This window comes from Sphaerodactylus townsendi, linkage group LG05 (genome assembly GCF_021028975.2).
Source record: "Sphaerodactylus townsendi isolate TG3544 linkage group LG05, MPM_Stown_v2.3, whole genome shotgun sequence".
Classification (NCBI taxonomy): domain Eukaryota; kingdom Metazoa; phylum Chordata; class Lepidosauria; order Squamata; family Sphaerodactylidae; genus Sphaerodactylus; species Sphaerodactylus townsendi.
Genome location: NC_059429.1, coordinates 4284512 through 4298703, shown reverse-complemented (window position 1 = coordinate 4298703; position 14192 = coordinate 4284512). Strand labels below are relative to the sequence as shown.

General features: G+C 50.5%; 1 protein-coding gene across 2 annotated transcripts in view; it reads left to right on the top strand.

Moving 5' to 3' along the window:
* MLLT1 (MLLT1 super elongation complex subunit) overlaps positions 1 to 13083 on the top strand; it is a 32233-nt gene extending 19150 nt beyond the window's left edge. For both annotated transcript variants that reach the window (XM_048497069.1, XM_048497068.1), the window contains exons 9-12: positions 894 to 993; positions 1232 to 1303; positions 5819 to 5890; positions 7434 to 13083. In XM_048497069.1, the coding sequence (XP_048353026.1) occupies positions 894 to 993; positions 1232 to 1303; positions 5819 to 5890; positions 7434 to 7562 (373 nt within the window). In that variant the 3' untranslated portion in view covers positions 7563 to 13083. The remainder of the gene's footprint in view (positions 1 to 893; positions 994 to 1231; positions 1304 to 5818; positions 5891 to 7433) is intronic.
* Positions 13084 to 14192: the final 1109 nt, after the last annotated feature.

The following is a 14192-nucleotide window of genomic DNA, read 5'->3' as shown; positions in this document are numbered from 1 at the left end:
GCATGGAGGTTCCGTGCCTTGCTACTCCCAGTGAACAGACGTTTGGAGAAAGGATGATTGGTTCCTCTTTTCAGGCGTACTGTTTTCCCGCCGTGTTTCACCTCCCGCCTGGTACCTGGGCACCTGCTTCTGTTCAGACCCCCTGCCCCCCTTTCCTTTTTCTCAGACCCATTATCAGTTTGTTTTGCCCCCTGCAGCTGCATGTGTCCATCACAGGGGCTCTCTCGGCAGGCTCCACTGGTGGGAAGGCGGTCTCTCCTTCCAGAGCAGGGGTAGGGAACCTTTAACACTCAAAGAGCCATATATATATAATATATATATATAATATAATAATATATATATTAACCTTTTACTCCGCTCATTCTGAGAAGCGCATGGATGCGCCCGCCCTGCTGCCTGCAGGGTGGGCAAGGATGAAGCCAGCGGCTCGGCCTCGCCGGCTGCCGGGAAAGCACCCGCCCCGCTCCAACGGGGCGGGTGAGAGGGGAAGCCCACAGCGCGGCCCAGCCGACCGTGGGCAGTTGGTGTGCCCGCCCTGCTGCCTGCAGGGCGGGCAAGGATGGGGCCGGCGGCTCGGCTCGTGGAGCCACAGTGCAAGGGCAGAAGAGCCGCACGCGGCTCTCGAGCTGCAGGTTCCCTACCCCTGTTCCAGAGGAACGTGGGGCTGGAGAGATGTCGTCTCCCCTTGGGAACTGGTCATCGGGGCCGGGTGACAGGACGTAGGGACGACATGGGAGTATAGTGGTGCTTGCAAGTATTGACTGTTCTCAATTCTGGCAATAGACACCCAAATGCTCATTTCCTGATGCTGTTTAATGGTAAAGAAATCAACCGAAAGCAGAGTCCAGCTTGCGACAGTTTGCAGCAGTCTTTCTCCCTGCTTGCCTCTTCAGGCTCAGCCACAGCGACAGCGACAGCGACAACAGCGCGGACTCCTGCTTGCCCAGCTGCGAACCTCCTCCCAGCCAGAAACTCCCCCCTTCGAGCAATAAGGTACTGTGAGCTGGGCGTTTGCCGCTACTGTGCACCACCAGGGATCTCAGCACCCTCCCTGCCCTGCTCATGGGTTGAATTTGGCTGGCCTGCCTTTCCTCACTCGCGTGCCTGCTCTGCCCCCTCAGCGATTAAGGAGCAGGCGCCTCCCCTTCCCGCTCGCCTCTTTCTCCTTGGTGTGATTCCTCTGAACTGGACCTAATGAACGTGTGTGAATGTTCCTCCTAACCTTTCTCAGGTCTCTGGGAGGAAGAGTCCAGAGTCGTGCAGCAAACCAGAAAAGATCCTCAAGAAAGGAACCTACGACAAGGTAGCTTCATGAAGAGGGAAGCGTTTTTGAGTTGGACAGAGCGGGACAGGCCTGACCCCTTTGGGCAGACCTGGGCATTATGCGGCCTGCGGGCCACATCCGGCCTGCCGGATGACCCTGACTGGCCCCCCTGCCTTGCTGGGGAGCGAGGCGTCTTTGAAAGCCCCGCAGGAGCTGGTTGCTTTGGCTGCCGGCTTCTGCGGGGCTTTCAAAAGCGCCTCGCCCCCCTGCCTTTTGGCCCGGCCCTCCACAATATTTTCTGTTTCTTATTCGGCCCCATGGAAAAAATAATTGCCCACCCCTGCCTTTGGGGTATCCTTGCTCTACTTTGCTGGGAAACAAAACCAGGTTTACCTGGCTGAAGTAGTCCGTCACGGGGGCCTTTTGAGCATATGAAGTTGTTGGCTGTTGTGGTCGAAGTCCGGTAGCTCTTGCTCCTGATTCTTTGCCCGTATCTATGGTTGGCATCTTCAGAGGTGTGTCTTGGTGAGATGTATTTCTCTCTGTGGCACAGTGTCAGGCCTGGTTCATCCAGGTGTCCAATCCCGTATCCCAGTGGTGGCGAACCTTTGGCACTCCAGATGTTATGGACTACAATTCCCACCAGCCCCTTCCAGCATGGCCAATTGGCCATGCTGGCAGGGGCTGATGGGAATTGTAGTCCATAACATCTGGAGTGCCAAAGGTTCGCCACCACAGCCGTATCCTGACTTGGCCCATTGTGAAATGGAGTTTTTGGGTCAGTTAAGATGGACGCCTTGCACATGTGTTGGGTAAGGCACATTCACCGCAGTTTGGCAATTGTCGGCAAGTGGATTTTCCCATTTCACATAGTTGCAAACTTTTAACGCCTAATGAAGGTTTCTTTATGCTTTATAATTGCAAACGATTGCTAAAGTGCCCTGGAAATGCATTATCCCGTTTGTGGGAAAGTGTGCAACAGCCAGTCCTTCTTTTTGAATATTTATTTATTTATTTGCCACAGTATGAAACCCACAAGAGAATAGGAAATGAGAACGAAACGTACCTTAGTTCTAACTATGTAATGAGAGAGCCAATAGAATTATGCCAGTGGTATTCTATGATGGCGTAGATGGATCACCTAATGTTCAAGCACAATTATTATATCCCAAAATGTTTCCCCCAAATGTATACATTCAGTTGAATTATGCATTTCTTTTATGCTCCAGCGCTGGTATTGCAATAGTAACACCTACAAGTCATTCTGTAAATTAATGTACCATATATACCCTGTTTTCCCGAATATAAGACATCCCCTGAAAATAAGACGTAGTAGAGGTTGTGCTGGAAGTCACGAGAATGTAAGGGCATCCCACGAAAGTAAAGGGCGTAGCAAAGTTTTTTGTTTGGAAGCATGCCTGACGAACAGAACATAGAAAAATAAGACATCCCCTGAAAATAAGACGTAGCGCATCTTCGGGAGCAAAAATTAATATAAGACACTGTCTTATTTTCGGGGAAACACGGTACTTGTGTACAAGTCGAGGCACCTAATTTTACCACAAAAAACTGGGAAAAATTATTGAGCTCCTGCTTATCAAAGTCGAGGGTGGGAAATGCAGCCCCAGCCAGCCGGCAGAGAGCAGAGCCTCCACCATTTCCCCCCTCACCTACCCCGAGGGAAAAGGCGAGGCTCCCTGGGGCAGAAGGGAGACTTCCTGCTTCGGCTGACGCTGGCTCCCTTGGTGAGGAGCCAGCTGAGCACAGAGCAGAGGCACCGCTGCCATTCCCCCCTCTGCCCCAGGGAGAAGGGAGGCAGCCTTGGTTTGGAAAATAAGAGAGTGCATGGAGCACAATAGTCAAATTCGCTCCTTATATCGGAACTTTAGGGCTTCAGGAGACCAGGACCTCCTCGCCCTACTAATAAATTGTAGAAACAACTTTCGTCAGCTAATTAGGAAGAACTATATGGAACATGTCAACACTTAATGGGAACATCTCCACTCTGCAGTAACTTCCAACAATTCGAAGCTACTCTGGGCTGTCCTGAATAATTTTAACCGAAGCAAGCCTCCTACCCCTACCTGCATTACCCCTGATATTTGGCATGACTATTTTAGCAAACTTTTTAATGACGATATTTTAAGCAATGGATCTCTTTCACCCATCCCTTTAGATTTGCCAAGTGGGCCTCCTGTCTCATCTCAAGAAGTAGTTGACCTGTTAGAGGACCTCAAAGGAAGGAAAGCCCCTGGCCCTGATTCTATAATTCCAGAGATTCTGAAATTTCATACTGATTGGTGGGCCCCTTCTCCCTGGGGCAGAGGGGGTTCCCTGCTTGGCACTCCCCCGTGGCGCCCTCCCCACGCTTAGTTTAGCAAACAGAGCAGGCTGGAGAAGAGACCTGCCTTTTCCCTTCCAGGCTGCAAACGACCTGGTGGGAACTACATTTCCCAGGAACACAGGCAGGCCTCTTCTCAAGCCTGCTCCGTTTGCTAAAGTAAGTGTGTGTGTGGGGGGGGGGCGTCGTGAGGGAGGGGGGCCGCAGGGGGAAGGGAGAGGGGAAGGGTGGGAATTTTCTGCCCCCCACGTGACCCAAAGCCATGCGCCGGCTGCATGGCGCACTCCCCCTCCAGTAGCCCTGCCACTGACTCGCGTATAAGTCGAGGGGGGCATTTTTCAGCCTAAAAAAAGTGCTGAAAAGCTCGACTTACATGCGAGTACATACAGTAAGGTTCCCTTATTAACATTGCGTATTAATTTTTTTACATGGATGAAAAATTCGAGAAGTGCGTTTCCCATGTGTCTCGAAATTCCTGATTAGGTCTTTTATTGACCAAGCATGTTAATTTTGCCATTGTTGTGTACTCCCTCATTTTATTTTCCCCGTTTTCTAAGCTAGGGCATTTTCCCATCTCCCGCCATGTTGCAAATGTCACTCTAGCGGCTGTTGGCAAATACGGAAACAGTCCTTCAGAAGTTTTTGAAAGATTCTTTAGTAATATGCCTAGCAGCACTAGCTTTGCCTCCACAATAAATTTAATTTTTAAACTTTCCTGTATTAATGCCTTTGTCTTTATCCTACATTTTTTTCACTTTTTTTTTTGCATGTCCACCACATATTTATTTATTTTTATTTATTTATTGTTTCAATTTCTATACCGCCGGATCCCCGAAGGGCTTCAGGCGGTGAACAACATAATATAAAACAGGAGCAAATCCAATACAACACAATACAATACATAGGCTCCATCAATAAAACATCTTAAAATACATAAAAACAGCGGCTAATTATTAACATTTAAACAAAAGGCGTCCAAGCCTCAATTTCAACCCACCCCAAGAGGGGGACGGCAGGCCCCTCAATATGAGGGCTCTGATGTACCAGTGCCAGGGCAAGGAGCAGTAGGGGGCACCTTATCAGCGGCTGGGCACTCCAAAGGCCCGGTGGAACAACACGGTCTTACAGGCCCTGCGGAACTCACCAAGGTCCCGCAGGGCCCGGACAGTTGGAGGAAGAGCGTTCCACCAGGCAGGGGCCAACGCTGTAAAAGTCCTGGCCCGTGTGGAGGCCAGCCGCATCATTGTTATGTTAATATATGTTGAAAAGAACAGTCAATATCCGCATCTCCAGAATTTTTCCTTTATCATTCTTGTTTATTTTATCAGTATCTTTCAACCAACCTGCCCTTCTGACAGTGATGGGGCTTTTCATCCATCACAGACTCTCAACCCATTCCCAAAAAGGGAGGTGGGGGGTAGGCAGCAGGAGGGTACATTTTGCATGCCAAGAGGTCATGGGCACCTTTATTCCCAGGGATCTGCGGTGCACGGAAAGGCTTCTGTCTGCCTGATAGCCTCGAGGACCTGCAGCCAGTTGGAGCAGATGGTGCCAAGTCCGTGACTGCTCTGTTTGTTGCTATCACAGTGGTGGTGAACCTTTGGCACTCCAGATGTTATGGACTACAATTCCCATCAGCCCCTGCCAGCATGGCCAATTGGAGGAGAAGTCGATTTATGGCTACCAATCTTGATCCTCTTTGATCTGAGATTGCAAATGCCTTAACAGACCAGGTGATCGGGAGCAGCAGCAGCCGCAGAAGGCCATTGCTTTCACCTCCTGCAGGTGAGCTCCCAAAGGCACCTGGTGGGCCACTGCGAGTAGCAGAGAGCTGGACTAGATGGACTCTGGTCTGATCCAGCAGGCTCGTTCTTATGTTCTTAAGGCCATTGCTTTCACCTCCTGCATGTGAGCTCCCAATGGCACCTGGTGGGCCACTGCGAGTAGCAGAGAGCTGGACTAGATGGACTCTGATCTGATCCAGCAGGCTCGTTCTTATGTTCTTATGGGCTGATGGGAATTGTAGTCCATAACATCTGGAGTGCCAAAGGTTCGCCACCACGGAGCTATCAGGAGGCTTCTGGCCCAGTTCAGCTGCCTGGATCTGGCTCGAAACCCCCTCCCCCCCCCCAGTGGGGAAGCCTCAGCGTAACAAATGGGAGTGGCCACGCTGATCTGCTTTCTCTCCCCTCCCTGCTTCCTCCTCATTCAAGGCCTACACCGATGAGTTAGTGGAGCTTCACCGGAGGCTGATGGCACTACGAGAACGGAACGTACTACAGCAGGTATTTGGGGCGGGGGGGGGGGGGGAACGGGGCAGAGTCGAGACAAAACCAAGCAAAATTCCGCGTCCGAAACCAGTGCCCAAGTTTATGAAACCCAGGATTGGCTGCCTTTGATGGATGGGTGTGCAAAGGAATCCTGCCTAAAGCTGGCTGGTTTGTTACCCTTCAAATCCCTTGTTCCCGCCCTAGTTCAGAACCAGCCCGGTGCCAAGGAAGATCACCCTGCTCCCATTGCGCATGCGTCTCTCTCTCTCTCAGCCGTTCTGTGCTTTCCCCACAGAATTAGGGAGTGGTTGATGCGCCTGCCTCTTCCTGTGGTTGCTGTCATATTTCTGTTCCTCGTAAGGCAGGGGCTTGCGCGTACCAAGGAACGTGTGGGTCGATGGGCTCTCTCTACCGCCTTTTCTGTTTTTAAAAAAACAGCTCCAGAGCGGCTGAACCCAATTTCCATGCTGCTAACGTCGGGTCAAAGGGCCGGCCAGCCCACCCTCGTTCTCCCCATAACGGCCCGTGCAGTGAGTCCGGCAGGCCTGCTCTCAGGGCGCAACGGCAACCGACTTGCTCTGCTGTTTGCACCCCCCCCCCCCCCAAAAAACTTGTATTAGTAACATTAGTAGCAGCAGCAGCAGCAGGCCATTGCTTTCACCTCCTGCAGGTGAGCTCCCAAAGGCACCTGGTGGGCCACTGCGAGTAGCAGAGAGCTGGACTAAATGGACTCTAGTCTGATCCAGCAGGCTCCTTCTGATGTTCTTATGTTCTTAACATGTCAGCGACTTGATAAGGTGCATGTGCATAAATTGGTATCCTGAGGGTGCTGCCTCTGAGCATAGAGATTCTGAGAGCCAGCATGGTGTAGTGGTTAAGAGCAGGTGCACTCTAATCTGGAGGGCTGGGTTTGATTCCCCGCTCTGCCGCTTGAGCTGTGGAGGCTTTTCTGGGGTATTCAGATTAGCCTGTGCACTCTCAACACACGCCAGCTGGGTGACCTTGGGCTAGTCCAGAGGCGTATCGGGGGAAATGGCACCTGGAGACAACCCCTTCTGTGGGCACCCCACCCCTGGGCCTCCTGCGCTCGGGGGGCAGGGCTACCTGCTGCCAAGATTCACCCCTGGGCTCAGTGCAGGCTGGCAGGGGCTGCCCACTGCCAAGCCCGGCCTGCGTGCCACGGCTGCCCACTGCCAAGCCCCGCCCCCACCTGAGTCGGCCTGCAGGGGCTCAGTGGCATGTGCTCGGGGACATGGGGCTACCTTCTGGGCTAGTCACAGTTCTTCGGAGCTCTCTCAGCCCCACCTACCTCACAGGGTGTCTGTTGTGAGGGAGAGAAGGGAAAGGAGTTTGTAAGCCCCTTTGAGGAGAGAGAGGAGGGAATATAAATCCAACTCTTCTTCTTCTGTAGTCATCAGACACAATATCCCTGCAATGCAGGGGTTCACAATGTGGGGCGGGGGCTAGAAAATGGGAACGGCAGCGCTGGACGACTGGAGTGGAGCCGGTTTGGGCTGCTGTTGGAATGAAGCCTTCCTCTCTTTCTCCTCCTCCCTAGATCGTCAACCTCATCGAGGAGACGGGGCACTTCAACGTCACCAACACAACTTTTGACTTTGACCTCTTCTCCTTGGACGAGACCACCGTCCGCAAGCTGCAGAGTTACCTGGAAGCTGTGGCTACGTGACCCGCGGCCTCCCGGATTCCGTGGGACGCTTTTTGGAAAACCAGACTTCCCCGTCTCTTTGGTACCAGGAAACCAACCCGTGGGCCTCTGTTGCCGCCTTATCCTCCTCGATTCACCTGAAGCACTGCCTTAGAGAACAGCTGCGCTCTAGAAACCCGCCGCGTTTTCTTTCTGAGCTTCAGCCAAGCCACCGCCCAGCCTGTCCTCCTTTGCTTTGGCAGCCCCCCTGGGCCTGATAGAGCCCAGTCGCGTCAGTCCTAAGCTGTTCCGTGGCGCACTCGTCCCTCTCTCCAGCTTTCAAGAAAAAAAGGGGCTCCGTGCGCGCGTGTGCTTGTCTTTTGAGAATGCACTTTGAAGCTGCCTCTTCGTTTCAGAGCTGAGCGAAGCTGTTTTGTTTCTGACAAACCTACAGACTGCGGAATATGCCTGCCTGTGGCGTTCTGAGGCTTACCTGTTGAAACGAGGCGGGTGTCCGCACCTGACCGGCTGCAGTCTTGATGTGTAGCAGAGGACCGTCGGATTCGTACAGTATTCTCACGCCTTCCGAGGAGGAGGGGGTCGTCCAGACTCCTCCGGCAAGCGGACTTCCTGTGAGTGCTGCAGACGATAGCTTGCAGCCTGCCAACCTTGCTTACTTTAGACGCAGCGCTGGATCCGGTCCCCTCCAAGAGAGTCTCTCCCTTCTGCACCCCTTTTTTTAAAAAAAAATACGCTTTAACTGTAAGGACTATGTTCATTGTATGCTATTTTATATATATATATATATAATATATATGTACGGTGTAAAAAGGGCCCAGTTTGGGTCTTATGGCTTCAAAGGGTGTGTATAAAAATTGGGAAGAGGGGTTGGATCTTTTTCTTTTTTTAAAAGGTGGCAACATTTGACTTGTTTGTTACAAGGCCTCTGAGTGGGACAGTTTCTAGCGTCTGGAAGCCAGGCAGGTGTGTACGAAGCCTTCTGTTCTGTGCTCTGAAAGGAGCTGATCCGTGTTGCTTTTTATTATTATTATTTTTTCCCTCCAACCATCAGTGTTTGCAAAAAAAAAATTTTTTTTTGCCAAAATGCATTTGCCCCTCGTTTCTCTTCTGTGTCCTCAGAGTGAGAGAGAGAGAGAGAGGCGTTGGGCCATCTCCAGGCAGCTACAGGTGGGATGCTGTGGAGCGAAAGCAAAACGGGGGACATCTTTATATGTCTCTCGCACATTTTTTGGGAAAACCTGCAGACGTGCAGGTCTGCCGTTTTATAGGACTTTGGAAAGCATAGTATTGATAAGACCGAAAACACTAATTGGAATATTTGTTGCTCTTCTGTGCTTTACTGGTATTTGTGCGATGTAGGGACTTCCCACGAGGCGCTTGCAAGGGCACAAGACCCTTTTGAGTCAGTCTTCGTAGAACTCGGGAGGGGAACTTGTTTCCAGACAAGGATTCTTTAAACCTTTTTTTTGCCAAACGGCTGCTGGCCGAGGGGTGCTGGACTAGAGACTGCTCTCGCTTTGTGCTTTTCAAAGAGTTCCTCGCAGGGGTGGTTTCCTGGTTCAACTTAAAAAGAAACAGAAATCAAATAGGAAAGCTTAGTTCCTTGAGCTGCATCCTGTCCTTCTTTTCTTCTTTTTTTTTAAATCATGCAAGTGATTACAACTGAAATGGCAATAAGGTGGTGTGGGGGTAGGTCACGTTGACCCTGAATGCCCACAAAACATTTTCTTCCTGTATCTGCACACTATTGTCCTTCGGTTATAAAAATGCCACCGCCCTGGTAGTACCCCAGCCCCGGCGCAGTGACTGAACTCTGAGCCTTGGAAACTCCAGAGGAACCAGCGTTGTGTTAACAGAAGTGCTTACTGGGCTGTTCGATCCTTCTCTGCTGGCTTGGGACACAGGCATTTCTGAATCCTGGACGGTCCCCTGGGCTTACGTCTTCCTATCTGGGGTGATGCTGCAGCTGTTTACCGTCGGGGGGGAGGCCCACTTTCGGCGCTAGACACAAGTCTTTGAACAGTGACCAAAATCCCCTCTAAAGAAGACACACTAAACTGCTTCTTTCCAAAGTTAACGGATGTTCCCCCTTCCCTCCTGAACGGATTTCATTTGCCAGTCTCTCTCTGCTCAAGCATGTTTGCCCTAAGAGCTGGGCAAGTTCATCTGTGCGAGAGCCTAAGAACCTTTTGCTCTTGAGGGGTGGGGTCCCTGGGCGTAGCTTTGGGGGGGCAGAGGGGCACAGGCCTCGGCTGGCATGATTCCTAGCAGCACCACGTTCTGAAACCTTGTGTCCCTTTAGACTGCTTCAAGTTTCCTCTTTGATGGCTTGCAGGAAAGAGACCTTCGTTTGTACAAGATGGTGGGATTCTTTGTTTCAAAAGTGTTTTGTGGACTGGCTCTAAAGAATTCCCCCCCCCCCCCCCCACTCCAAAGAACACCAGTTTGGCCTCACCGACATTGTGGTCACCCAGTGTACTCCCCCCTCTTTTCTTTAGCGCTTAAAAAAAACCCTCAAAAGCCTTGGAGGCCTTTAGCCAGGGGCGTGGCCGTTGGGCCTGGTGTGTTCGGTGCCCGTCTGCCCATTCTGTTGTAGTAGATTCGTTCTTCAGCTGTGTTTGTGGATCCAGTGCGTGTGTGTGTGTGTGTGTTTGTGTCTGCCTCTCTCCCTTGAAAGCATTTGGTAGGTAGCTAAAAAATAGTTGGGAGATGGGATGGTACCTCGTTGCAGTGAGCATTTATTACTGTACAGCTTAGTGAGGGACAAAGGGTGTGGCTAACATTTCAGATGGATATCTTTGCCATATATTTTTCCATCCCCCCCCCTTACTGAACCCCCCCTTAGAAACTGGCATCTGTTTCCAGCCTTTCCATTTGCCACTGTGGGGCACAGTTGGGGGAGGGCAAATCAGAAAGTGATCCAGAGGAACACTGGTCTCTGCGCTCAAGTCTTGACTGTGGATGGCGACCACCTCGTTTACTTCTTTGCCCAGTGGCTTTGAGCAGACACCAGGGGGTTTGTGTGTTGTTGTTTTTTTTTTGGGGGGGGGGGGGTTGTAAGCAGTTCTGAAGCCATGGGAAGAGGGATTAAAAAAGAAAAAAAGAAGGAAAACTTGGGAGGGAATTCAAGTTAAGGGTCAAAGGCAGACTTGGCGTGCGGAAGGTCACAGGTTCTGTTCTGCCACTTTGAGTAGACAGTACTGGCCTTAATGGACCAATGGGTTGGCTCTCCCCAAGGCTGTTTAATGTTGTATACACTTCAACATTATAGACACTATGATTTGCATTATTTTTGATTCAGTGGTGAACATATCAAACAATACCTAAAAATGGCAGCTGCGTTTAGCCTGTTCTAGCAAAACCCGGCTTCCCAGCAAAGAAGAGTCTTCTGGCACCTTGAAGGCTCACCGACCGACATAAGTGTGGTTTGTGGCCCATAACAGCCGCGATAACACGTGGTTATGAGCCGTGAAGTTTAGGGTACCCCAACTCTCCCACCCCTGGGATCCGTTTGGAGCAAGCATTTGTTAAGAGTTTGCTTTTTGCAAAGACGTGCCAATATGCTCTGGCCAAATGCTTCCATGGACGCTGGCCCAGCTCAGGGTATAAATTGCCTCAGAGCGGCCTGGCAGGGAAGCAGTTCGGGAAATGGGTGGTTCTAAAACCAGCAGGTGTGTTACTCAATGATTGGTATAGGTCAGTGGTTTTGGACCAGCTGCTGGTGTGTTTTGGGGAGGAGGGGGGCTTATTGCACAAGTTCACAAAGGCCAGGGCAGGGCGCCCTGACTTGCGTGGGGGAGGTTGGCTGTGATTCTCCAGTAGAAACCGTAGCTTTGGGCTGGCTGACAATTTGTGACCTCCCGTTTTCCAGACTGGCTGAGTTGGCAGGTTTGGAAATGGGAATTGAAATCATGTTGTGGTCAATGGAGAAGAAACTTGTGTTGGGGTGGGGAACATCAGTATGTCTACTGCTTGCTGTTGTTCAGAAGCAAAAGATGGGGGAAGGGTTTGGCAACGAACACCCGTTAGGCAGCCCTGCTGGTCTGCAGTAGAAGAGCTGGATTCGAGTCCAGTGGTACCTCGGAGACGACTAAGAATGTCATGGTATGAGCTTTCAGGAGTCAAAGCTTGCAACACAAGCTTTGACTCTTGAAAGCTCAGAGCCGAGACATCTTGTCGGTGCCCAGAGGGTACAACGCAAATCTAGCTTTTAACACTGGGGGCATAATTTTCATTTTTTTAAAAAAGCAAAAACTTGTGAGTATTTTCTTTTGCAATTCCATCTACTGCCACTGCCAGGGCAGTTTTCAACTTTTCCATACCTGGCCTTGGCAAATGGAGAAGGCAGGTAGCTAGACTTGGACCTTTCGTGTGGCATTTCTCTCTTCCCCAATACCTGGCCCCAGCCGTTGTGTCTGGTATCAAACTGGAGTGGCCACTGCAGAGACTGATGTGTATCACTGATGGAGAGGTGCTGGACCGGAGGCGGCAGAGGGTGCGTTGGAGAGAAGTAGACCCCATTGCTGGCAGTGGTTGAGAGAAATGAAGCCAGGAAGGGCTGCAAGTTCTGTTCCTGCTCTTTCCCCTACTGGCTCCCTTGAGCTTTTGCTCAAACCCAAACACCTGTTGGTTCCAGGCTGGCACGGTCTCCATCTCTTAATGCATGATCAGGCAGAGGTCAGAAGGGCTTCATTTTGGGGCCGGCTCTGCCGTTACAAGCCCTCACGTCGGCTTGTTTTCGTGGTTCAGTGTGTCGTGGCCCACGTGTCTCCGAGTGACCTGTCGGTTGTACTTGAGACTGTGTGTCCACCGCTGTTACCTCCGGACTCTGACAGAGAGGGTTTCAACCCCAGAAATTGTCCTTCCCAGTTGTATTGTTAGACGGAAGAAAGAGGCAAGTGTGTGACCTTGTGGATATTCTCACCAGTACAGCAAGGAAAGACCTGTGGGGTGGGGATCTCGGAGGCAGAGGGGTGAGCAGACTAGGATTTCCGAGGGGTTTGCATGTCATATATGCAGATTTCTTCTCTTTTATAACGCAAAGTACGCACGGCCTGATTTATCCTTCTTGAACAGGCCTCCTATGTATTAAACATTTGACTGGGAGTGGAGTTGTCATGGGGCGGGCGGGCTATGGGGGTGGTAGCCCCGGCGAACAAAAGAGTTTGCACTCTTCAAGGAAGTAAATAAGTACTTAATCCTCTTGCTCGTGTGTTAGTTTTCTTCTGGCTGCTTTTTTGTCTGCCAAAAGCAAAAAAGAAAAGAAAAGAAAGAAAAGGTATTAAATACCTGGTCATGGAGTAGAGAGGACATTAAAAAAAAAAAAGGTCATGTTGGGAGGGGGGGGGGGGGTTCTTTGCTCGCCCAGCCCAAGACTCCAGGTAAAAATCCTGAAAAGATGGGGCGGGAAGGGGAAAATATTTGTAACGAGTTATGGGATCGTTTTTGTCCTGACTTTTAAACTTTGTTAAATTTGTGAAATTTATGGAGGAGTTTTTTTATAGGAAAAAAAGGCAAGAAATAAAAGGCGAGAGAGTCACAACTCCGGCGTGTCGTGGCATTTTTCGTGTTCTGCTGTTGGATTGGGTTGGGTTGGCCCCACTGGCTTGTCTCTGCCTACTCCCAAACCAGGAAATAGAAAATTCTGGAGGCATCAAATGACTATTAAAAGGAGGGGGATGGGGATCAAAACAATGACTTTCTTTAACAGTATGTGATCAGTTTTCAAAGCAAAGACTCCATTGCAAAGCATTGTTAGATACAAAGACTGTATTGTCCAGGACTTTAAGAACATACGAACATCAGAAAGAGCCTGCTGGATCAGACCAGAGTCCATCTATTCCAGCACTCTGCTCCTCGCAGTGGCCCACCAGGTGCCTTTGGGAGCTCACGTGCAGGATGTGAAAGCAATGGCCTGCTGCTGCTGCCACTCCCGAGCACCTGGTCTGCTAAGGCATTTGCAATCTGAGATCAAGGAGGATCAAGATTGGTAGCCAGAGATCGACTTCTCCTCCTCCATAAATCTGTCCAAGCCCCTTTAAAAGCTATCCAGGTGAGTGGCTCCTGTGGCAGCATGTTCCAAACACCAATCATGTGTTGCGTGAAGAAATGTTTCCTTTCATTACTCCTAATTCTTCCCCCCAGCATTTTCAATGAGTGCCCCCTGGTTCTAGTATTGTAAGAAAGAGAGAAAAATGTCTCTCTGTCAACATTTTCTACTCCATGCATAATTTTATAGACTTCAATCATATCCCCCCTCAGACGTCTCCTCTCCAAATTAAAGAGTCCCAAACGCTGCAGCCTCTCCTCATAAGGAAGGTGCTCCAGTCCCTCAATCGTCCTCGTTGCCCTTCTCTGCACTTTTTCTATCTCTTCAATATCCTTCTTGAGATGTGGCGACCAGAACTGAACACAGGACTCCAAGTGCGGTCGCACCACGGCTTTATAGAAGGGCATGACAATCTTTGCAGTTTTATGCTCAATGCCTTTCCTCATGATCCCCAGCATAGAGTTTGCCTTTTTCACAGTCGCCGTGCATTGAGTTGACATTCCCATGGAGCTGTCCACTACGAACTATCAACTAAGACTTTCATTGCCCAAATCACCTGGGTGCTTCTTCCTGCCTGCAAAACCCACAACACTCTGCTGTGT